We start from the raw sequence: 24,724 nt of genomic DNA, 5'->3' as shown, positions 1-24,724 counted from the left end.
TAACGTTTTAAATAAACATCTTATGTATTATTAAAACACATTTAAACATTATATATATTATATAGACACACTGAAGTCAGGGTAAAGACATATTTCAATTTTGACAGGAATGAAGACGAGGCAGTTTGTTCAGTGGACTGTGCTGTTGACAATTGCTTAGCTTTCCAAAAACTTTTCAGTAGACAAAAACATAACCTCATAAACCAGTTTTGAAAGTTCTGAGCTGTGAAAATTCTGAAGGAATAGTTTTGTAAAATGGACTTTTAAATTTCATAAAATAATTGTATTTATTATATTTTATTAAATAGTTGAATCTGAAGCTATGACAGTAAATTGAAAGTTTGTATAAATTCCATAGAGTGCATGCCTTTCTAAAGACTGTAAATGTATTCCCTTCACAGCTTAGTTTTCAATGGCATAAAATTCAATATGGCGTCTACCCTGACTAAAGTTTAGAAGCTTTGACATTTGTAGTGGGGCAAAAAAAAAGTGCATGTTACTCAAATACATTTTTAAAGTCTGAACAGCAAAAATGTATCCAAAATATATCAGATTTTTTTTTACAAAACTTTATTTATTTATTTTTGTCTAAATGGGATCATTCAGGACAAAATGCACATTTGCATAATTGCTCAGTTTTCAAGTATTTAACTATGTGACATTGTGATTGAGCACATTTACACGAGACAGTACATGTGTGTATACCCAAAATGTAGGTTTCATCATTTGCAAAGTTACAGTGAAAACCAGTTCATGTGCGGTGTAAATGGAGCACATAAACCACATAGCAATGTGCTGAAAACCCACCCAGAATCCCTTAGCAACCAGATGGTAGCACTTCGTCAACCACAAGCTGCACCAGAAAATACTTTCAATTCATAATTGTCATAATCCTCTCATGTATTTTGGTAGATGGCGCTGCCATGCGTGCAGGTGTTCAGACAGGGGACAGGATCATTAAGGTGAGATGTTTGCAGATGCAAGGCTACTATACAAAGCTGTATTTCTCACTGCGCACTACTCCCCTCTTTTCACCTCTGCGTTTCAGCATCTGTCTGTTCTGCCACCTGCTGGTCACAAAATGACCCCACGTTTGAGCCTCTGTAGGAGAACTTGCATGTATATTGCATTATCATTGTTTGTGTCCCCTGCTTTAGGTGAACGGGACATTGGTGACGCAATCCAACCATGTTGAAGTGGTGAAATTGATTAAATGTGAGTATAAACCATTTTTTTTTTTTTATGTAAAGACACACTCATGTCTTCACCACTGACCAAAACTAATTTGTTCTTCACAGCCGGCTCATATGTGGCCCTCACAGTATTAGGCCAGCCTCCCGGGTTGCCCCAGATCCCCCTGTCTGAGGTGGACGTGGGTCTCGGGTCACCGGGGGGTTATGAGGACCCTTTTGTTACATCTCCCAACTCATACAATGCAGCGGAACGCACCTCTCCTTTTGTGTCATGGGTAAGAACTCCATAGATTGCTGCAAATTGTTTTCCCATCTGATTTTTTGTTTTGTTTTGTTTTTTTCATTCAGTGTTTATTTGTTGTCAGTTTTCTTCTCTCATCTGTCCTTCAATTAAATTCTCCAGTATATTTACATTTACATTTTACATTTACATTTATTCACTTAGCTGACGCTTTTATCCAAAGCGACTTAAAATTGCCACATATGTCAGAGGTCGCACACCTTGTGCCAGATGATTTGCCGCTTCCTGTAAAGGAAGCATAATATATCCAGTATTAATAATTTGCTCCTCCTTGTCATTTGTCAACCCAACCCTACATAGGAAGAGAGCAGTGCTCCACTCAACCAAATAATTGGCAACAAGAGGATGGTGTCCAAGGATCAACAGGACTTACAGGTCAGAATCTAAATATCAGACTAAAAATTGACACACATGCTACTTTCAATTTAAAAAAATGTGCCTGTGAGTAAAGTGTTGAGTTACAGACCTGTGTTGTTGCAATATGACTTATGTTGCAATAAGAATGAGGCCTTTCCTGTTGGGAGGTAATTTAGAGCTTCGGTATAGCTGATAAGGGAGAGATGAGACTTAAGCTCCCCCCACTATGTTTCGACACAGTTCCACCTTCACATGTCTTGTTAAAAAAGATCTGTCATTCTCATTGTCTTGGAGAGCAGCATAAAAGTAGACTTTTTTTTAGAGTAACATGTCAGAGAGCAGACTGATATTCATCTGTTACCCTTTGACTGTGTGTGTGTACAAGATCTGATTATATAGTTTATGAAAATGTCTCTTCTTCAGGGACTGAAGGCGGACTACAGCAGAACTCCCACATCCAAACCACTACAGGACATCCAGGAAGCCAAGAAGCACATTCCACATCAGCAGGGCCATATAAATGTATGAAATTTCTAACCAATTTCAATTCTGTTCATATTCATAGCATCAGTAACTAGGGTTGGGAATCATTAGAAATTTTCAGGTTCCACCTAATGGTTCTGGTTCCATTAAAATCATTAAACAACTATTAAAAAATATTGGTAAGGAAAAATGCACAATACTCAACTACTCAATGCTGTTTATTACTTACTGTCAACTTAATTTAAAGGTTGGCAATGTCAAAATTCAACACATATTGCAGTATACTAATTTTCAGGTTCTGATTCTGGTTCCATTTAAATTATTACTATATATATATATATATATATATATATTTTTTTTTTTATAACTATTTTACCTTAAATTAATGTAGTGTTGCTGGAAGGTAGTAAGTAATGTTGAGTAATGCTAGTCCATCAATCAGCATGTGCTTCAAAGTTGATGTTTTTTTACACTATCAACATCTTGCTTTTCAAGCAGGAATGAGCTGGTTGGACCAATTAGTCCTTTGAGGGCTGAGACACTTGTTAATTTCCCTAAATTAATGAAATATAAACTGTTTTACTTATAACCATGTATATACACACTCTCCAAAAGCCCCTGTTTTACAAATAATAATACAGTCAGGAGATGGTGTGATGCAATGAGTGGTTTCCACATTTTTAAACATTTAAAAATGCATGAAAATAAATATTTTCTGTCACTTTGTTTATCACTCTTCAAATGACATGTACACTAAATAATCTATCCCTCATACTTACATAATAATAGCGGTCTATTTATTTAGTGGTCCAAGTTGAAGTCAGTATGTATATTAATGACAATATGGGACAAATATAATGTAATTTATTGGCGGCAGATGCTGCGCGCTGCTGGTACATGCACAGTCAGACAAAAATTACATGCACAGTTATCAAAGACGTGAGTGCGCGCACAGTCGTGGGAAACGTGTTCGGCAGTTGAAGACACGATGCATCGCGGCAAGTCTCTGGAGTGCATATCATTGGAAACAATGTGCTCAGTAATTAATGAGGCAGGGCAGAATTTCTGTTATTCATTTTGTGACATCCTTTACAGGAAGCAGCAAATCACCAGAACACTGGCACAAGGTTGCTCACAGCGCTTGGTCACATGTCGCACCAGAACCGTTTTCGGAACTGAAACTTAGAAATTGCTAACTGTTCCGGTTCTTTTAAAAATATAAAACCGGTTCTCGGTTCCCAACACTATCAGTAACACACTGTTAGGGAGTGGTCAACCAATTTGGATATAGGTAGAGAGACCGATTGTTTGATTATAAATATTTTTATTAGGGCTGCCCCCTAATGGTCAACTAATCGTTGGTCGACCAGAAGAGGCTTGGTCGACCACAAAAAAAAATCCACATTGGTGAAGTCATGCAGATTGTTAACGGCTGGTTTATGGTAATGCAGTACATCCATCAGTACAACCAAACACTCGCGAATCATTCATCCACCACAAATATGGCTTATCTGAAATATGTAGGTAGCAGCAACATTACATAGCCACTCAATCTAATGTTACCCTAGAGAAATGTCCGCTGTTTAAGTGTGTGTGCGGAGAGTGGAAGCTGAAGAGTAGCATGCTCACTGCAGGACAGATGAAGGCACCGGTGCGCTCACTTGCTCTTAAAATATTCCGTAATTTTTGGTCATACAGATAAGAGTAATACATCTTTCAAATCTGTAACGAACATATAAATGTGCTTTTGTAAAATAATGAAACCAAACAGGATACGCTTTCTGCTGTCTCGGTCTTTAAACTTGAGTGCAAAACAGACATTAAAACTATATCTATAGAGAGTGAAATGTCTACTTTAAAATGAACACAAATAAAATGTAAAACAAATATTATCAGATTATGTAATAATCCATGTGAAATATGCATACAGATGCATCAACTATACTTTGGAGTTGACGAGAAAGCACTTGATCATCAGTTAATTATTAAAATGTTAACGCAGTCTCCTTACTGTTTTTCCCTGACACATTCATAACCATAGCTTCTGCGGTGCGCTGTTGCAAGCTTTATGCGTGTGCTTGAGTGATTATTAGGCTTTGTAGGCAGTTAAAGGATCATTTTATTGATTTAAATGGTTTATTAGTAAGCGTGCAATTAGTCGACTAATGCTTAAAATGAACAAGTCGACCAGAAAAATCCTTAGTCGAGGACAGCCCTTATTTGTATATTATATGATAGTTAAGTTTCCACAAAAATCTTACAACGAAGCCATTTTCTAAATTTATAATAAGAATTGAGCCCCAAATCACCATATTAGAATGATTTCTGGAGGATCATGTGACAAATTCAGCTTTGCATTAACAGGAATAAATTACATTTTAAAATATATTATAATGTTTAATATATATATATATATATATATATATATATATATATATATATATATATATATATATATATATATATATATATATATATATATATATATATATATATATGTGTGTGTATATATATATATATATGTGTGTGTATATATATATATATATATATATATATATATATATATATAATATTAAAATAATATTAAAATAGAAAAGTTATATTGAAAGGTAATAATATTCACAATATTACTTATTGTATTTTTGATCACATAGATGCAGTGTTGGTGAGTATAATACATCAATAAATTAGTAATTTTACATAAATTACTAAAAATATATTTGTAAAAATGTGTGTTTTTGGATAATAGCAGGTTTCCCTTGTTTCTTATGCAATCATTTTTGGGCAAACAATTTTCAGAGGATGCTAATTGATTAATCTGATTGATATATTGCTTGACAATTAATTAGACATTATGTTAGTTTAAATATATCTTGAATCTGATTCAATAGCTTTGAATTATCAGGCATGTATTGACTATCTGAATCTATGCTTTAGGAGAGTCTGTGTGTCAGGAACAGTGAAGATGGCGTTTGGGTGGATGAGAATCGATATAAGGGAGATTTCAGCCCAGATCGTCTCTGGAGTGGAAGTTCAGTGTCATGTGTAAGTGTACATTGTGCTCTCTTATCAGTGCGATACCTTCACTGATCTCAGTTAAACAGTGGCACTTATTTCACGAGTGTACGCGCTGGTTCTTGTTCCTTGCTTCCCTGTGGTATAAATAATTGTGTGTATGGTGTGTGATGTGCAGGTCCAGCGCCGATTCTACCCAGCCTCTCCAGAGAGCCAAAGGGACTCCAACTTTTCGAGTCCGAAGAGCACCCCCAGAGACAGCCTCAATTCCTGCCCCTCCCCTGATGTCGAGGACGGCTCTGAACTAGTGAGAACCATTGCTTTTGATGGACCTTTCCGCCTGATTTCTGATGAGCATGATTGTCACGCCTTTCTACTTCCCCGTAGGAGACTCGTGTCTCAGCCACCATAGGGAACCCACCCTCCCGCCTGGCTTCAGAGATCATTGCTGCTGAAGATGATGACTTTGACATTGAGCAGGAGCAGGTATTTTCAGTTCCTTTCCCTCAGTGCAGGGACCATGGTCTTAGTCACCTGCCTCTTTAATCTGATCTGATGTGTCTCAGGTAAACGGCCAGTGCAGCTGCTTCCAGAGTATCGAGCTGCTCAAGACTCGTCCCGCTCATCTTGCTGCCTTCCTACACCATGTGATCTCTCAGTTTGACCCTGCACCTCTGGTGAGTTCCAGCTGTAATTAGCAGTGTTTGCTAAGGCAATCGAGACTATTGCTATTGGTCATGCTTTCTCAGCAATCAGATTTATAATTTTCACCTGACTGACAGTAAAACTGTCAACTTGGGTTGACAAAAAATACCCCATATATTCTGAAGAAGGGATTTTAGGATCTTTGTTAAATCAGTAACTTGCCTGCATTAATTCAGTTCACCATATGTGAGAATTTATGAAATTGTTTCACCCTTGATTATTCTTTTCATGAGAAAAGGATCCAAATCTCAATACATTAATTGCAGAAAGCATTGTTTAAATAAATAAATAAAGGGAAATTGTAGCATATGCAGTACTCCACTGAAGGATTCATGTCACAAGCTCTGATGTACAATGAATGCATGATAAACCACTCCGAAATCCAAACTGCAAACTGGATGCACTGACAAAAATCTGAGTGCATAAACCATATTGTTCTAAACATGGAATATTTTTTATATTAAGGGCTTTAAAATAACTGGTAAGATGCAGTTAACGTGTACTCTATAGCAGCTCAACCAGTCAGATGCTCTGACTAGTTAATTGTAGTGAAATTAACTTCTGTTTAAAGAGCATTATTTTTGATTTTGCACATTATACATTAGATAGCCTACATGATTATATTCACTATATTTGTTTTCATTGCCTTTAATATAAGCATTGTTTCACTGGACAACATTGGGCAGGATGTTTTTGTAAAAGTATTAATTTCTTTAAACAAATTCACAAATCTGTCTCAAATTGCTATTGATCGCTTACTGAATCTCACTTGCCTCCCCAGCTCTGCTACCTGTACGCTGACCTCTACAAACATACCAACTCCAAAGAAACACGGCGGATATTCATGGACTTCTTGACGTTCTTCATAGACCGAGGGGCAGTAAGTGGAGCTTTTCACACCTCATCTCTTCTCGCTCAACCCCGTCATTTTCTGCTCTTGCCTTGGTATTATTTGGTCTGTGGACAAGTTGAGGCAAAAGCCTGTATCCACCCAGATCAACCGCACCTTTTGTCCTGAGAGGTGTGTGGAGGGTTACTCCTTTCCCAGCACCCTCAGGTTCAGGAAGCAAACACGCTCTCAGACAACCTTTTACTTCCACGGTCATTACATATTGTTGTTCTCAAACTCTGTGTGTGTTTGTGAGGGGGTGCACGTCTTCCCTGCAGCAAACTTTGTTCTCTTTCTGTCAGATGGAGTGGTAGTTCATTTGGAACTCGTGCATATCTTTTCCCACAGCTCTGCTGTTTTGTTACTTTGTTATTGTAGTGTTTGTAGTTGTTTTGCAGGGAGAAAACAAAAATGCTGCTTTTGTCAGAAAGCCCTTTTTAATTTATTATTTTTGTTCAACAGAATTTGAAAGTCGCTGTGCCTGAATCCATCTCCTCTGAGCTCGGTAAGCACAGTTAATTTTAGAACTGTCTTAATAGAAGCACCAAAGTCGTTCTCACCCTCGCTCTGTTGTGTGTTCATTTCAACATCCAACCACATAATCATTTCTCAGCCCTTGGTGGGAAACCTGCAATTGTTCAGAAAGCACAAATCCTGTTTAACATTCGCATTGACTCTTCATGTAATTATGGATTTAGCTTCTGGAGCGCTTGGTCACTCTGGCCGTGTGTCATGTTGACATTTCTTAAAAAGGCAACATGTTTAGTGACGCATTGTGATGTTTCTGTTCATGCAGGTTGTTTACTGGCCATGTATGGGTGTGTTCTAATGTGCATTTGTGAGAAATATTTTTGTGTTGTATTTACCTAGATGTAATTTGAGGGAAAATTGTCCTTTTTGTTGCTGTTTGGTTTTGTTTTTATGTTTTCTCGTAAATAAGATTCTGGTTTGTATAATGCAATTATAAATGTTTTATTTAAAAATATTTAACTCTATTATATGTCCCTATTTAGATGGCGTAATATATGTCTATGTGAGTCTGACATGTCAGCATAGTCACAAAGGCAGTAAAGCTTGATATCACTTAGATTTTTGGATCAGCTAATGGTCCCTAAAATGTTTTTATTAAAATGGAAAAAGATGAAAAAGGATTTTATGAGCGTAAGAAGCTAGAAAAAAAATTATTGATATAAAACAATGAAATGTGTGTGTGCTCAAATTTATTTATTTTATTTTATTTTTTTTATACATGTTGTCAGAGCGTCGCAGACCAGAGCTGATTCCAGAGGAATTACACAGGCAATATTTACAGACAATGCAGGAAACTCTCCTTCCGGATGTACAGAGAAACTTGGAGGACTTCAGGTCAGGAATAAAGACATTTTAATTTCATCACTAACTTGTGCTGCCACATTTCAGTCCTTCAGATTGACAGTAACCCCTACAAAACAAGTGCATCCACTCTTACAGGCAGAAGCGCAGTATGGGCTTGACCCTGGCTGATGTAGAGCTGTCTCGTCTCGACTTTCAACAGCTGGTTCTAGAGAGAGAGAGATCATGTGCTGAAAACATCCTATCCAAGATAGATGACATTCTGTGAGAATCTCACACACTCTGTTAATCACTCCGCATCAGGGCTGGATATATTGAATAGTAATGATACATTTACAGTGATTTTGCTGATGCAATTGAACAAAACAATATATTTGTATTTGGCCATTAAGTTTCACTCAGTTCATGACATTAGACTAGTTTTGCAATCTTTCATAGTCTCAGTTGGACAGCTATTAATATGTCTGATTTAATCTTCAGTTGCAAAAAATGTTAGAATTTAAATCATGAATGATATTTATTTATATACAGTTATAGATATTAAAATTAAGTATTTGTTTGCTTCTGCTTGGTTTCAGTGGCTGTTTGGTTAAAATTTTATTGTTTGAAAAAATATCTTAAAATGGATATTAAAAATGTCTTAAGTATTAGCACCCTTTATTAAAGTTCAATAGATGCATTTCAAACACTTAAATCAAAATTAAACTGAATCCCTTCAATAGACTGTAAAGATTTTGAGAAATGTAGCTATATTGCTAAAAAAAATGTTTAGCTATATCATTATCACCCTTTTAGTCCTTTTCTCCATTTCAAAGCAAATACATAAATATTAAAATAAATGTAAAATTGTCAATACACTAAAGATGTAATTAATATATATATATATATATATATATATATATATATATATATATATATATATATATATATATATATTGTTAAATAGAAATTTGGCTGTTGTTCTCAATTTTAATTATATTGTTGTGACCCTTTTAGTGCTTTTATCTTTTTCAGAACAAATACAATAATATCAAAACATAAATGTAATATTGGCAATAGATTTATACTAAATAAAAAAAAATGCTTTATTGTTCTCAGTGTTTTTAATCCTTTTTATTTATGTATTTCAGAAGAAAAAAAAAACGACAAATATCCAAATATATTCCAAGTATCATCCAGCCCTACTCATCATATTCAAGATTGTCTGCTTAATGGCTGTCCTCTATCTTACACATTTGTCTCTTGCAGGTTGACTTCACAAACCGCAGAAGAGGAGAAATGGTGAGAATTTATCATGTTTTCTTCCGGCAAACCTCATTTATGAAGATCGACAGTAAAGACATTAAGGATGAGTGTTTTTTGATCGTGCATAAAGACGTTGCGTTGGATTTGTTTGTAAATTATCAGCCTGGGGTGCGCCAGCATATTGACACTTGACACAAATGCAAGATGCTGCAGAACAGAGCTACTTAATGACGTTTCTAATCTTCATGCATTTCCTAGTCCTCATTTACCATAATGTAGGCAAACATATTTGAGATGCCACATGGAAACACCACAAGTCTGTATGATTTAGGAAAATGAAACATATGTGAGAAGATAGATGATGGACTTGTGTACGTGAGTTTGGAGACATATGGCAGTAGGCACTATAAGATAGGAGTCATGTAGAACAGAAGGAGGTGGCCACATGGAGCCAACAGCACTCAACAGGCACAACACAACCCTCAGAGACTCAAATCTATATTAGGAAATGAACGACTTGCTGTGCTTTAGTTACTAAGCTTGGACAGTGAAAAAGAGTTCAATTCAGCTCTAATACACAGTTTTGTCTCTTCCAGCAACTCCATACAGTATGTGATCTATATGTACATGAAGCATCTGGGAGTTCGGGTGAAAGAGCAACGAAACCTGGAGTCCAAACGAGTTCGACTTAATTTTCTTCCTTCCAAACTAAGGGTATATGCTTGTACTGTTAACTGCCACCTCACTTTTTCAAATTTCTACCACTTAACTCTGTTCCAATTCCTGACTTCTTGTCTACACAGGCACTTACCTTGTGAGGGATCACATTAATGGAAACTCGTTTGAATTAATTGGAACGTTCTTTGTCAAATACTTTATTTACATTAATGTAGTTTTGTGTTAGCATATTAATCTAATAAATATAAAAAAAGAGGGTGCACAAAAATGTATGTAGTTTTTGGTTTTCGTTAGATAATTGGAAAAATAGTTATACATTACTATTGTGCTGTAAAATAAAGAAATTAATATTTTAAATAAAATATTTTACTACATTGCACAGGAAGATTTTGTGGCTGTGTTGAAGCAAAATGAATGTATGTGAATTAACATGATCCACACAGTTTTCTTATCTTGTATGTAGTGGGTAATTTATCCTGCTATGTGAGTGATGCATGCAGTGTGGTATAATTATATTGCCTTCATGGCCAGAGCACGCTTAAAATGTCTTGAAATGCTCTCTCTATATGCAGTTTACTAGGCTTTGGAACGGAGTAATTATCTTCTCCGTCTTCCCATGGCAATGTCCTTATCCTGAGGACTGTTGTTTTATCCTTTCTGAACAGAAAAGCAAAACGGAGAAGGAAGGGGAGGAGAAGGTGAAAAAGCCTCGCTTTCCAATCCGGGTGCCCCAGCGGTGGCCCAGTCGCATCGATTCAGTACCATGTAAGTCTAATGTGGACAGTGGACAACCTACTAAAGACAAGCTTCTCTTTTTACTCTTTTGTTGATTCTGATCCAGCATTAACCAGCTGGTGGTTTGAAAAAATGTACTGGACATATATATTTACTAGCTATGAAACTGTCTTTGATTTTATTTGATTAAAAACTGGCATATAAGTGGGCTTGGCTTGTTTTTTTGTTTTTAGTTAACGTGTTTAAAACTGTTCACATTTATTTGTTAAAATATGTTGATTTTGCAATCAAATATACGTTACTGTTCAATAAGTATTTTTTTTTTAAGAAATTAATACTTTTATTTAGCAAGTATTGATCAAAAGTGACAGCTCATTTATTTTGATATCATTGATATTGATATTTATATTCATCAATGAATCCTGAAAAAGTCATGGGTATCATGGTTCCCACAAAAATATTAAGCAGCACAGCTGTTTGCAACATTTCAAATAAGAAATGTTTCTTGAGCACTAAATCAGCATATTAGAATGATTTCTGAAAGATCATGTGACACTGAAGACTGGAGTAATGGTTCCTGAAAATACAGCTTTATATTACAGAAATAAATTACATTTTAAAATGTAACCAAAATTGACCACAGGTTTTTGGTAGTATAGTTAATGTTAGGCCTGAAAGCTTGCAATTTCTGGCAAATTCTTAAATCTGAAGATTTTTGCTTTCCTTCCTCTGGGTGGTAAAATATTCATATTGATGGCAAATCTTGTTTGGTGTGTTTGAGCAGCTGGGAGGGCCGGGGACAACATCAAGCATCGGCCTCAGAAGCAGATGTCTCAGCCAGCTTTGGGCGGGTCAGATCTGATAGAGGGTGGACGTCTGCGGGGCAGTCAATCGAGTGAGGGCTCGGACCTCCTACAGAGCCCTAGTTTGATCAGCTCTCCCCCCTTCAGCGCCCCTTACAGTTCACCGTCAGACCCCTCTGGCAAGGACCTGGAGTTTAGTGAGTATTGCATCTTCATCTCATTCATCAGAGTGATGGTTCCTTTAATTTCCTGGACATGCCATTTGAAACGGTGTCTTTTGTGTCCTCAGATATGAGCTCGTCTGTGGTGGTCCCCCGGCTCAGTGATGGGCTGCAGTCTGGAGATGTGCTGGACAGCATCTACCAACCCTGTGATGACATCCCATACAACATGGACCAGCTAGATGAAGATGGATACAGGTGCATATCACAAATCTGTTTTTATTATTTCAGACTTATTTCAAACAAGTCTTGATCTTTCTCAATGCGTGGTCACATTTAACATTGTTCGGTGAAAGTTCCCCATGCAGATTTTGATTGTGATCAAGTTGTTCACATGTTTTTGTGCCAATGACCAACAGAAAGTAGCTTGATTTGAGAGTGAACTCTGAGTAAGCAATGCACGAAGCTCTCTTGACTATTGACAACAGACTTGTTTTTATTTTATTATTTTTTTCTGCCTGCAAAATTTCATTGCAATTTCTCTAATGTGACAATGCTATTAGTGTCTGATGGTGGAAAAACTAGTAATTCAACTTCTATTTCCACCTTGTTTACAATGCATGATTTATTGATTGCTATCTTTACATTTTGAATGCCATTGCCACTCAAAGTTCACCTTTTAAATAATAAGTGTAATGACAGTGTTAAATAGAATCTTTTTAAAATGTGAAAATGCATATTAACTATAACTCTACATTATAATGTTGTTGTCTAAATTCATTTGTAGCATTTACAAACCAAAAGCCATAACATGACTTATCATATCACCCAAGTTTTTGTGATCAAATATGTGATCACTTTTTATCAATGTAGTGAGCATGTATGTACTGTTTTTCAGACAGCTTGATGTGGGCACACCTAAACTGAGTAGAAGGTACTGCTGTCAATCACCCACATCACTATATGTTGTGTCCTATCCAAAAAGCGACAATCGATAAAAGCTAGTTCTTTTTTCAACAACAAGCTGTGATGAGGACATTTTCTTGTTTTGTGCTTGGCTCCCATGCTCATAGTGCAGTCTTATTTGTATCTACCCACATTAAGCATCAAATATCAGTTGATTTGTGTCTAACAGTCTAAAATGTTTTTTGTGTAACATTGTGCATAAAACTTGGTTAGAAGAATAGTTAACCCGCTTTTTGAAAGGCTTCTTGTGTGCATACCCTCTTATTTTACACCAGCTCTCACATTCAGATAAAGATGCACATTAAGCTTAATGAGGGTGTTAATCTGTGTACCATCTCCTCCCTCACAGGTTTGAAGAGTTGCAGAGTGAGGATGATCAGGGGAGTGATGTTTACTCTGATGTAGATCCTCCAAACTGGCAGCAGGTGGTCAGGCGTGATGTTTTAGCAGGCTTGACGCCCCACGAGATCAAGAGACAAGAAGTCATTAATGGTACAATCTTGTTTTCATTTCACTACAGAAATCAGACAGGTGCTCTTTAAATCTGTTTAGGTTTAACATGCACAGTGCATTGTTAGAGGTGTTGTTTTAGTTTTGAAGTATCCCTCTTTCTATCTGATGCTCTTAGAACTGTTCTACACGGAGCGAACCCACGTACACATGCTGAAGGTCCTAGATAGTGTGTTCTACCAGAAACTCACCCGAGAGAACATACTGCCCCCTGCTGACATCAAGAACATTTTCACCAACCTGGAGGAAATCATCCAGTTGCACAGTATGTTTGCTTCCGATACATTTTCTTCCGATAAACCGCCTCATGTTTCACATCATGGCATCTGCTGTCTAAAATTTCAGTGAGGATAGCAGATCAAATGACAGCGATACGCAAGAAGAACGAGTCATCGGTCATCGGCCACATAGGAGATGAGTTGCTGTCTTGGGTAAGGGCTAATGCTTTGCTCGTATCCTGTGGCCATTGTGGTAGGTCTTCTCTGAGTGATAAGACTCCCACCCACCCACAAATCCTTGTTGTTTGTTGTTTTCTAGTTCAGTGGTGGAGAGGAGGAGAAGATCAAGCAAGCAGTGGGCACTTTCTGCAGTAACCAGCCCTTCGCCCTGGAGCTCATCAAATCCCGGCAGAAGAAGGACCAGCGTTTCACCTCCTTCATGCAGGTGGGTCGAGACTCCTCGCTGGCTGCAGGGCCGATAGAGCTGCAGTTCACTTGAGAGAGACTGTGTTTGCGGCACTACAGACATACAGTTACCGTTCAAAGGTTTGGGGTTAGTACGGTTTTTAAAACTCTTTTGAAAGATATTTCTTATGCTCTCCAACACTGCTTTTATTTAATCAAACAAAAAATGTAAATGTGATGTTGTTACAATTAATAATAACTGTTGTCTATTTTAATGTATTAATAAATGTAATTTTAATATGCTGAATTTTCAGCATGCATTACTTCAGTCTTCAGTGTCGCAAGATGCTCAAGTAACATTTCTTATTATTATCACTAGTGGGGAAAACAAGGTTTTCAAATACTTTTTTGCTGCTTAATATTTTTGTGGAAACTGCGATACAATTTTTCAATATTGTTTCATTAACAGAAAGTTAAAAAGGACAGTTTATTTGAAATAGAAATATTTTGTTACATTATTTCTCTTAATGTCACTTTTGATCAGTTCGATGCATTTCTGCTGGATGAAACTATTAGTTCCTTTAAAAAAAATCTTACTGACCCCATACATTTGTATTTTTACAGAGTTGGTTTTATTTTTCTTATTTAGGGCTGTCAAAGTTGATTAATTAAATAATGCTGGTAGCAAAAATTTTTCACATGACAATATTCACTGATTCATTCTGTTTAATATATATTATTTTTGAAGGAACAGAATGTGTTAATGTATCAACTTGATTATTTTGATTTGCAATTACTTCTAATTACATTTTAGTAAATTGACAGCCCTACTTATTTTACAGTAAAAGGCAGGTTTGCTGTGTTGATAGTGTTTCAGCAGAAGAGATGCTTATCTAAATAAAGTAATCTTAGATTTTTTTTTTTAAAGAGTATTAGCTTTGCCTGGCAGCCAAACATTAGAAATAATGGAAGGCAAAAGAGATTTTTATTTAATTGGAGTTTTCTTTGTAGGATATACTTTAAAATTTGCTTATCTTGGAGATGAGTTTATGAACCTTAAGCAGATGTAGATTTGTGGAGCCTTGAGATTGTTGAGAGCTTGTTTTCCACCTCTGCACTGTTTTTGTCTTGAAGTAGAAGTGGATGAAGGGAACACAGAGCGTAAGACTTCAGATTTAACAGCCTTTCCACATACACCGCATTTTCTGAAATCAACCGCGCTAATCTCTCCATTGAGAAAACTAGTGTTTAAGCACTAAAACATAAAGGTGTAATAATAAAAATGTAAAATCCTCATTGTGCATTTGAGGTGTATATTAGATCAAATGGAGCTTTTTCACATTTTACAGAAGCAGTTCACCCCAAATCACCGTGGTTTACTCACCTCCATGTGGTTCCAAATTCATTTGACTGAATTTCTTCTATGAAACAGAAAGGAGATTTCACACTGCTCTTTTCATGCATTGTAAATTAATGGTGACTAGTGAGAGCAGAGGTTAAGAACATTTTGAGTGAATAATGACTGACTTCATTCTGTTCCTCACACAATGCTTCAATATGAGCTCAAAAGACATGAGACAGTGGAGGGAACTTGGCCAGGAAACCGTGGATACACCTTTACTCTTTACGAGAAGTGCCATGGGATTTTTAATGACCACAGAGAGTCAGGACCTCGGTTTAAACATCTCATCTGAAGAACACAGCTAGTGTTAATTTAATATAATTCATATATGCTATTATAGTATTTATTCATATTTTGAATTTGGTTTTATGTTATACTTATACATTTTCATTTAAAAATTAGTTTTAGTAATTTTATGTGCTTTTGCCATTTTTATACGTTTTTCTATATTTCTGTTTATTTTTTATTTAGTGTTAGTTTCATTAATTTGAGCAATTCAGGTATCATTTCTAATTTGAATTGTTAAACTCTTAATTGTCATCTGATATGTATATTTTGTTTTATTTCTGCTTTATTTTAATGAATAAAAGTTATTTTTAATAGCTTTAGTTAATACTGACAAGACGGATATAGAAATGCTAGAAGCAGCATGAACATTCTGCCTAACAAAAAAGCAAAAATCATACAGGTTTGGAACAAGATGAGGGTGAATAAATGATGACAGTATATTGATTTTTGATTAAGCTGTCCCTCTGATGGACGACATGAAGATGTTTGTGCATGAGGTAACAGTACATTTACACATTTCTGAGGTGTTTTTGTGGTTGTTCACCGAGACATTAGTGATTCCAGTTACCATACCTTGCTGACAAATCACAATATTGTGACTTTCTCACTTTCTCGCTTGAGTGAAGGATAAAACCCATGCTGAAGTGTATTATTCATGATGTTGGAGACTTTTGATAATGGAAAAATATGCAGAAGATTAGGGAGGATTTTGCTGTGGATTTGCATGTACTGTTGTCCTCAATTTCTTGTTTGATTGTCTCTGCACCATCTGCAGGAGGCTGAAAGCAACCGACTGTGTCGACGATTACAGCTAAAGGACATCATCCCTGCAGAGATGCAGAGGTTCACAAAGTACCCCTTACTGATGGACAACATTGTCAAGTACACAGGTATTCTACTTCTTCATGCATCCAGGCCTTATTTAGTCAGTTTTATGCATCATTTGCAGCAAGATTTAAATTAAAGTTAAATTAATGCTTGTTTAACACAATATTTAAAACAAATTCATGACAACAAAATAATTAAGAACAAAATGGCTGTTTAAAATTGACATCCAAGTTTACTAGCAGGTGTGACTCCTGTTCTTCTGTGCATATAAAACAGTTGGAAAACAAAAGAAAACATCTGTTCTGTCATTTTGTTTAACCCGAAAGGGGTTGTCAATCATAGCGTTGCTGACTGACAACAAAAAATGATTTGTGACACCCTCACCTCATGCCATAGGTATGTCCGCGATGTGACAGACAGCTAGTTGTCGGAACAACCAAACTTATTAAATTCAGTTGTGAGTTCTGAAAAAGGAAGTTGCTTACGTTATTGAATATTGACCATATTTTTCATAACTCTGCAGAAGACCTCAAGACAGCCGTTATTTTCAACACTGATAAGAAGACGTGAAGAAATGTTTTCATGAGCAGCAAATCAGCATAAGAATGATTTCTGAACGATCATGTGACACCAAAATCTGGAGTAATGTCTGCTGAAAATTCAGTTTTGCCATCAGTTATAAATTAGTTTAAAATGTTGTTTATACATATCGGTTATAGGTTATATATATTTTTAATAAAACAAATTATTTATTAACATACATATTCATACAAATGTGAAGCAGAGTTGGTGTTTTTTTTTTTTTTTTTACAAAACCATATTCAGATTTGGTTTTTATTGCTTGTTGTACGTGTTGTCATTTTGGAAGATATTTTTATTTTCCATTAAAATATTTTTCACAGATTCCCATCACTCCCTTGCAATCCCTACATTTTGGGGAAATTAAGGATTAATTCTTGAAATGTATGTGGGAGTCTATATGTTTGACAAATAAGAAGTCAGAATTTCCTAACCTTTATTGTGTTAGCTGTTCAAAAGCGTTTGCTGGCTGGACACCAACCATTAGGAAATTAGAGCTATGCCAGCTCTCAGATCCCCAGTATTATTCTGAAATGTTCTGAAGGGGGAACTGCACACTTTCAAAGTGTCTCTCATATAATTTGGCAGACGTGTTAAATTGTGGCTCTCTTGGCATTGTCAGAGGAAGGCAATAAATGTAAAGTATAACTAGTGATTAAGGAGGAGGTGATTCTTCTCATATTCATTGGCACTTGGCAATATTCTCAGTGGTGGGTACTAAAGTAAATAGAGGGCACTTGGCGGGCCAGGATGTTCTTAAAGAGTTGATTAGTCTCTTCTTGAAACGTGTGTGCATGTACGTTTATGTATCTTCTTTACCGACAGATGAGTCAGAGGAGAAAGACAAAGTGAGACGAGCAGCCGAAAGCTGTCGACTCATTCTCAGCCACGTCAACCAGTCCGTGAAGGAGTCAGAGAATAAACAGGTAAGCAGTGCAACTCGATCGAGCTGCAACTCTCTCTCGGGTTAGCAGACAGCCCGAGGTTGGCAGACTTTATAGCCTCAGGTCAGCTTAAAGGAAAGACTGGAAAAACCAAAACTTAATTGATTAATTGATTGTCAGTGTTCATCTTTAGGTTGAAAGCTTCCAGGTCTTCTTACATCAGCCCTGAAAATGCTCTTAGAGTAAAAACAGAATTATCAAGCGTTCTATAAACTGCTGGAGATCATTCATTAGAAAATTCATTAAAAAGAGGCCAGCTAGGAAAATATTTTTCCTGCATTGACAGTCCTTTTTTTAAAGGATTGCAACTTTAAAGTTTATTTTTCAGCCAATGTTAAGGGATTCTTTAGCATAAATATGCATTTTGTTTGTGTCCCACAGAGACTAGAGGACTACCAGAGACGGCTGGACCTGTCTTCCCTCAAGCAGAGCGAGAACCCCATAATCTCAGAGTTCAAGGTTAGTGTTAATCATACAGATTTGTCAAGCATTTTTCCTGGAAAACCATATTCGAGGAGCAGAGAATCCCACCAGTTTTTATATCATGTGGATCAATGTCAATCACATTTGTGTGTCTGATTCATTTTTAGGAAGATAACTTCTTGAGGAGCTAAATCTAATTGTGTATTTCTTCAAAAGATAAAAAATTTTATCCATTCAATAATATGTGGCATTTACTTTGCAAAATGTCGGTGTAAACAGTCAGTCTATCCACATAAGGATCAGATTTGAAAAGCAAATCCAAATTAGGTGCAGTGTGATTAAAACTAGTAGCAACTAGGATTTTAAGGATGTAAGTTAATCATCCATTTCTTATCACACAGAACCTAGATCTCACTAAAAGGAAGATGGTCCATGAGGGTCCTCTGTCCTGGAAGATTAACAAAGACAAAACTATTGGTAAGCCACTGCTCTCAAACTTCCTAAAAGCTTGCTGTCTTGATGATTGTATAATAACACTGGTGTCTGTTCTTGTGTCAGAGCTGTATACCTTACTCCTGGAAGACATCCTGGTGTTGCTGCAGAAGCAGGACGAGCGTTTAATTCTCAGGTGTCACAGCAAGAACCTCGCAGGATCGGCTGACACAAAACACATATTCAGTCCCATCATCAAACTCAGCACTGTGCTGGTGCGCTCGGTGGCGACAGGTGAGCGTCTGACTTCTCATTTGTCAAAAGCACACACTCTCCCCACATATATTTAAAGAATGAATCCTCATGAGGTTGCTTTATTTCCCCAAACAGATAACAGATCATTCTTTGTGATCTCCATGTCCAAAAACGGAGCTCAGATTTATGAGTTGATGGCCCAAACAGTGTCCGAGCAGAGAATGTGAGTTCTTGCCTCTTCTCTCCTTCTCATGTTTCTGCAGTCCCCTACTCTCTCGTTTATTGAGCAGTGTTAATTGTCTTTTACATCAGGTGGCAACAGGAGATTGCTCAAAGAGCAGATGTTACGAACGCCAAACCCCACAGCGTCATTCCTTTGCCTCAGCACGAGTGAGTTCCTCTCTACTTCCTACAGATCTAAGCTTAGTTAATCACTTGTATGCGTATAAAAAAAAACTACAGTGCTGTTTTTGAAAAATTGCTAAATTATGTTCACACTATATAAAAATGGTTTATGATTACCTTTTTGTTTACATTATCATAGTTATAGTTATACATATTTATATTTCATAATAATTTAGAACAAATGAAGGTTGTTTTTTTTTCGTCGTCTTTGACTGGGGCGAGAGTAACAATAAAATGTATGCATTAAATGCATTTGAAAGCAGCTTATGTAAACAATAAAGGTCTGTATCTTACATAAATGTTCATTTGTGTTCTAGTGGTGACAGAGACAGTGTGGAGTTAAGCAAGTTCAGCAAAGGCTCTGAACAGATCTCCACAGGAAGCATCCAGTCCACAGGTAGCTGTGAATGTACAAACGCTTCTCTGATTGTAAAAGTGTTGATTGCCATCATACTCAACTCGAGCCTTCATCATCTGTCCTCAGAGAAAGACAGTGAAAGCTCACCCACAGCAGCCCTGCAGGATTGTGTCCCTGACGCCAACCCTGGGGAAGAGGACCAGGTCCCGAGAGCTGGCAGGGCTCTGAGCTCGTATCTGGACTCTGAGCTCTCGAACGGCAGGGACACAGACTCTCGATCCTGCTCGTCTAAAGCAGACGAGGCCCTTAAAACCTGTAAGACTGCATTTGAACTGCATTAGCTTAGGAACACGTCACTTTTATGTTTTATTTTTGACAACTTGAAATAATAAATGTGAAATAATTATTTACATAATAAATTGTGCCTGCCAAACATTTTAACAATGCCAGATTCCAGGAGTTAAGGCTACTGTGCCAATTTGTTTTGGCTTCTGCTCAGCATTGGGAGGCATTGTCTGTGTGTCTGCCAACTCAAGAAACTGACAATTCAGCCACTATTGATAAAAAAAAAAAAAACTTCTGGAAAGACTTATTCATTTTTCCAGTTGTCTTTTTTAATTAGTTTAGAATCTAACAATAGAAGACTTTTAAGATCTTGTGCACTTTTTCTTCCTAATGAGATTTATTTCTGCTGAAAACAACAAATGTGTGAGCTTGGGATCTAATGCATTTTGACATGAAGCTTTTTGTATAAGGTCAACATAGGTCTTTTGATATCTGAGCATTAAGTCAGGATACAATTTGTTTTATTAATGGGAAATCTAAATCTTTCACTGATTAAAAAAAACACACCAAATGATTCTTACATTTCCCTGATCACTGTGGTGTATTCATGCTGTGATATGTTCCAGTAAATCCATAGATGGGTGCATGTTAGTTTTTTTTTAGTTTTGTTAAAGGACAGTCCACCCAAAGAAATTTTGGTAACAAAACAATTTGTTCCCATTGACTTTTATTATATGGAGAAACAATACAAGGGAAGTCTATATGAACCAAAAGTGTTTAGTTACTAACATTTTTCAAATGATCTTTTTATGTTCTGCAGAAGAAAAAAGTTTGGCAAATGATGACAGAATCAAATTGCTGGGTGGATTGTCCCCTTAATTAAGCATGTTTATTATAATTCCTATTGTAACAGTTTCAAGGTTTGTGAGCAACTAAATAAAACAAATATTAAATAAAAATCAATTAAATAAAATCTGAATCGGACATTTTCTCATCATCATCAGTCGTGGTCTCTGTATCACACTTGTCCTGTATGTTGTATTAAATGCGTCTTCATTTCAGGTTGTTTTGAGGTAGCGTATCATTTTCTAAGATCTGTGTACACATGTCTTTTTCAGTGGCAGCGTTGAAGCAGGTGCTGGTGACTCAGCTGATGGCTCAGGATGAGGGCGAGCGATTGGGCAGATCGGCCGGCAGTCGTCTCCTCAGGACCACCTCTCTACGCACACCAGTGGAGCACAGCTCCACGCGCACCCCAAGTCGAGCTCAGGACTACACCTCTGGAGATACGGGCTTCTACGAGTGCCCAGAGAACTACGGTGGGTGTTTGTCCAGGAAACTTACAGTTTTGTGGTGATACTGGCTGATACGGAGAAGTGGGCTGGAAAAAATGGTGTCAAGATATGTAGCACTACAGATACTAGTCTTCAAATTTTCGGTGTTCTGATTGATGTAGTTGTGCTTTTCAGCAGCTTACCTGGTTCTGGAGGGGTACGGTGGCCCAGGCGAGAGCAGTACAGATGACGATATTCAGGTCGGGAGAAAGGAGTCGAGTTTAGCCCACAGCTGTGCTGCTGACTCGGGCATCAGCCTCAAGTTCTCCTCGCCCTCCTCAGGCAGCACGTCTCGCCTCAGCAGAGAGGTCCTCTCACATCTACGCTGCCTGCAGGCCAACCTCAACCACCTCAAGGTCTGTCTGCACTTACCACTCTTTGAACTTAAGGGCTCCACGGAATTTTCACAATATACTCCAGATTGAATTGTTGGCTATATAAAATGTGATCTTGATTATTTTAATGCACTTTTTTGAGGCCATTAAGTTCTTAAAGACTGGGTCATTAGACTAGTTTTGTCTTTTGTTATACAATTTGAGAGTGTCAGGTTCTTAGCATACTTTTAAGTAAATGTGCATATATATATTTCATACATTTGTATCCACTATACTGGATTTTTATGACTGATACAGATAATTTTTGTCTAATAACTGATATGTAGAAATAATTCAAACTTTTTGTATACAATTTTGTGATATATAGACAAAATGTGTGTATATATTATAAACCGAAATCAGTTTTTAAAATCACTTTTATACATGTATTTATTAATGATGTTTATTAATGATTAATGTTAATGATTTAATATTTAAATTATACATAATGTGTGTGTATAAATATATATATATATAAAATACATTTTTATGAATATCAATTATATACATTATAAAATAATAAATAATTAATTGTCAATGATTTCTTAATAGTAATCATATTATATATTGTATTTTTTTTTTTTTATAATTAATATATATATATAAATTTTTATCCTCTTTTGAATCACTTATTTGAGAACTGGCTGTTTGAAAAAATTGGTAATATATCAAATAATAACTTCACCTTTGAATTCTGTTGCTTGGTGCTAAAAAAAACAACAGATGTTGCAATTTTTTTCTGGAAGAAACAGTTTTTGATATTTGTTGGATGATTATTAGTGATTATTAGTTATCAGTTTCTATACTTTTAATATTTTTAAGCCTAAAGTTATTTGAGTAATAACTTGGTCATGCTTTTCAGGAGATGGAAACAAAGTATTATAATCTGCTTCGCCAAAGGCCTGTTGGGTCAACGGCAGATACGGACGAGAGCAGAGGTAACGTGAACACCAAAGTGACTGCTAAACGTTTCAAATCAAACCGAGTTTCTGTTTCAGGATTATTCCGTCATTCTACTCCGTCTTATTCCTCCCACAGATAAGAAATAGTGGCAGAAGTTCCTGGCTCCTGTGATGATGGGGGCATCACTTCTATCCAGAACATGCTCCGCACAAGCCTGTCTTCCTCACTGCTGAACACCTCCATCCAAAAATGAGGGGAATATTCTAACAAGGCCTCTCGCTTCTGCCAAAAACCGTCAGTTAGGGAAGACGGACTGTCTCCTCTCAGTCTTACCTGTCCCAAGTACATGTCCTCATTCCAGCGAACGTGGGCAGCCCTGTCTCTTCTCCTTTCCCAGCAGCCTTTGCTAGAGAAGAGGAGAACTATACCAAAATGTACAAAGCTCTGTGTTTAGAAAATATATAAGTTGAGAAAGGATTTTTTTAAACTAATAATGTATTAAGTTGTTTTCTTTTTTTAAAATCCCAAGATGTATTTATTTTTATTTTTAGTGTTTTCCATGTTTCTCGCATGCTTTTGGCTGTTGAAAATCTTAAGCTGTCTGTCGCTGTAGTCTTCAGTGTGACTGAACAGGACGAGCGCTCCACAATTCAGACTCTTTTCTCCCCCACGATTTGTATGCGTGGAAGCCCAAGTCTGTGCAGTACATAAAGAGAAGTTTTTGCTCATGGCCTCCCTCAGTTACTCCAGCCAGCTGACATTCCTCCCCGAGCCCTGGACTGATTCATTCGCCCCTGAGACCCTCCTGCTGAGATGAAGAGTGGATGGAGCTCAGCCTCTCTTGGTCCGCAGCTACATTCTGATGACTGCAAAAAGAGAAGATTTGCCATCAAGATCAAAGGTGATGCAAAACCTGGAAATAAAGATGCAATGACAAAACCTTTGTACTGATTGATTAGGCTTCATTTTTGGCAGTTTTTTTATTAATGAGTACATGTGCTGGGATGTGACCCAGAATGAGAATTCAAGTAGCTTTTCAATCAAAACTGCAGTCTTAAAAAGGAATAGCCCAAGTTTTATTGAAAAAATTAATGATGTCCAGTTTCTTTGTCACTGCAACTCACTGTTGTGATTGTCCTTTAACATGGACAAGAGCTTCTGGCAAGTTCCTCCTATGGATGTGATTTCGGTCAGAAAAAAATGGTTGAGCAGTTTCATTTTTCTTTTTCTTGACAACAAGACATCAGCATTAGTGTTATTAAATGGAGAGCAAAGAATGCGAGCATAATTAATGCTCTTAATTTTGTGCTGCCACGGAGAATGATAGGAAATTTAGTTTGTTTTTGAAGTCGTGCGTCCCTGTCTCATAAACCAGCTAAATGAGTTGTGTTTTCTGGCAAGCTTTATAGTTATTCCTCATCGTCAAGTGTACATAAAGTGGGTACAAACTGAATTATACAGTCATCATTCACAGTTACAACGTTTTATGATCAATACCAATTTGCTTTTGCCATGATTCTTTCCTTGACGCACACTGTGTGTGAATGATGCACTGACTGTTTGGAAAGTCTTAAGTTTGGCTTGTGCAACCCAAGCTGTCTTTTTTTTATCATACATTTGATCAAAATTATTTTATTTTGTTTAAGATATTAAGTAAATCTATAATAACATGAGAAAACATAACTTTTTATATACGACGTGATGATTTAAACGCTAAGCCCTTGGGCTGTTTACTGTTGCTGTGTTTAACTCTTCAGGTGATTGCGAATATTTAGTACTATATGGAAATACTAGGGGATTAAATCGGATGTTTCATCACGATATGATCTGACAAATCCTTGGCGACAGAGATTCAATATTTTTTTATGTACATGGCATGATACGATTACGATTTGATTAGATTCAGGGGCCTGAGATC

General features: G+C 36.7%; 1 protein-coding gene across 4 annotated transcripts in view; it reads left to right on the top strand.

The window, feature by feature from the left end:
- The window catches only part of LOC132122762 (rho guanine nucleotide exchange factor 12-like), a 61,874-nt gene extending 38,129 nt beyond the window's left edge, over positions 1 to 23,745 (top strand). For 2 of the 4 annotated variants that reach the window (XM_059533143.1, XM_059533140.1), the window contains 36 exons: positions 913 to 962; positions 1,158 to 1,215; positions 1,299 to 1,468; positions 1,795 to 1,869; positions 2,275 to 2,373; positions 5,272 to 5,379; positions 5,528 to 5,656; positions 5,737 to 5,835; positions 5,916 to 6,026; positions 6,836 to 6,934; positions 7,406 to 7,448; positions 8,203 to 8,308; positions 8,414 to 8,539; positions 9,524 to 9,556; positions 10,117 to 10,234; positions 10,864 to 10,963; positions 11,718 to 11,933; positions 12,026 to 12,155; positions 12,796 to 12,831; positions 13,213 to 13,355; positions 13,492 to 13,638; positions 13,719 to 13,804; positions 13,911 to 14,036; positions 16,462 to 16,576; positions 17,919 to 18,019; positions 18,419 to 18,496; positions 18,862 to 18,937; positions 19,019 to 19,186; positions 19,283 to 19,370; positions 19,460 to 19,537; positions 19,870 to 19,949; positions 20,037 to 20,225; positions 21,314 to 21,514; positions 21,665 to 21,885; positions 22,766 to 22,841; positions 22,942 to 23,745. In XM_059533143.1, the coding sequence (XP_059389126.1) occupies positions 913 to 962; positions 1,158 to 1,215; positions 1,299 to 1,468; positions 1,795 to 1,869; positions 2,275 to 2,373; positions 5,272 to 5,379; positions 5,528 to 5,656; positions 5,737 to 5,835; positions 5,916 to 6,026; positions 6,836 to 6,934; positions 7,406 to 7,448; positions 8,203 to 8,308; positions 8,414 to 8,539; positions 9,524 to 9,556; positions 10,117 to 10,234; positions 10,864 to 10,963; positions 11,718 to 11,933; positions 12,026 to 12,155; positions 12,796 to 12,831; positions 13,213 to 13,355; positions 13,492 to 13,638; positions 13,719 to 13,804; positions 13,911 to 14,036; positions 16,462 to 16,576; positions 17,919 to 18,019; positions 18,419 to 18,496; positions 18,862 to 18,937; positions 19,019 to 19,186; positions 19,283 to 19,370; positions 19,460 to 19,537; positions 19,870 to 19,949; positions 20,037 to 20,225; positions 21,314 to 21,514; positions 21,665 to 21,885; positions 22,766 to 22,841; positions 22,942 to 22,952 (3,890 nt within the window). In that variant the 3' untranslated portion in view covers positions 22,953 to 23,745. The remainder of the gene's footprint in view (positions 1 to 912; positions 963 to 1,157; positions 1,216 to 1,298; positions 1,469 to 1,794; positions 1,870 to 2,274; positions 2,374 to 5,271; positions 5,380 to 5,527; positions 5,657 to 5,736; positions 5,836 to 5,915; positions 6,027 to 6,835; positions 6,935 to 7,405; positions 7,449 to 8,202; positions 8,309 to 8,413; positions 8,540 to 9,523; positions 9,557 to 10,116; positions 10,235 to 10,863; positions 10,964 to 11,717; positions 11,934 to 12,025; positions 12,156 to 12,795; positions 12,832 to 13,212; positions 13,356 to 13,491; positions 13,639 to 13,718; positions 13,805 to 13,910; positions 14,037 to 16,461; positions 16,577 to 17,918; positions 18,020 to 18,418; positions 18,497 to 18,861; positions 18,938 to 19,018; positions 19,187 to 19,282; positions 19,371 to 19,459; positions 19,538 to 19,869; positions 19,950 to 20,036; positions 20,226 to 21,313; positions 21,515 to 21,664; positions 21,886 to 22,765; positions 22,842 to 22,941) is intronic. The other 2 variants (XM_059533141.1, XM_059533142.1) reach the window with 2 other exon arrangements.
- Positions 23,746 to 24,724: the final 979 nt, after the last annotated feature.

This window comes from Carassius carassius, chromosome 41, assembly GCF_963082965.1.
Source record: "Carassius carassius chromosome 41, fCarCar2.1, whole genome shotgun sequence".
Lineage (NCBI taxonomy): Eukaryota > Metazoa > Chordata > Actinopteri > Cypriniformes > Cyprinidae > Carassius > Carassius carassius.
This window is presented reverse-complemented; position numbering and strand designations above follow the sequence as displayed.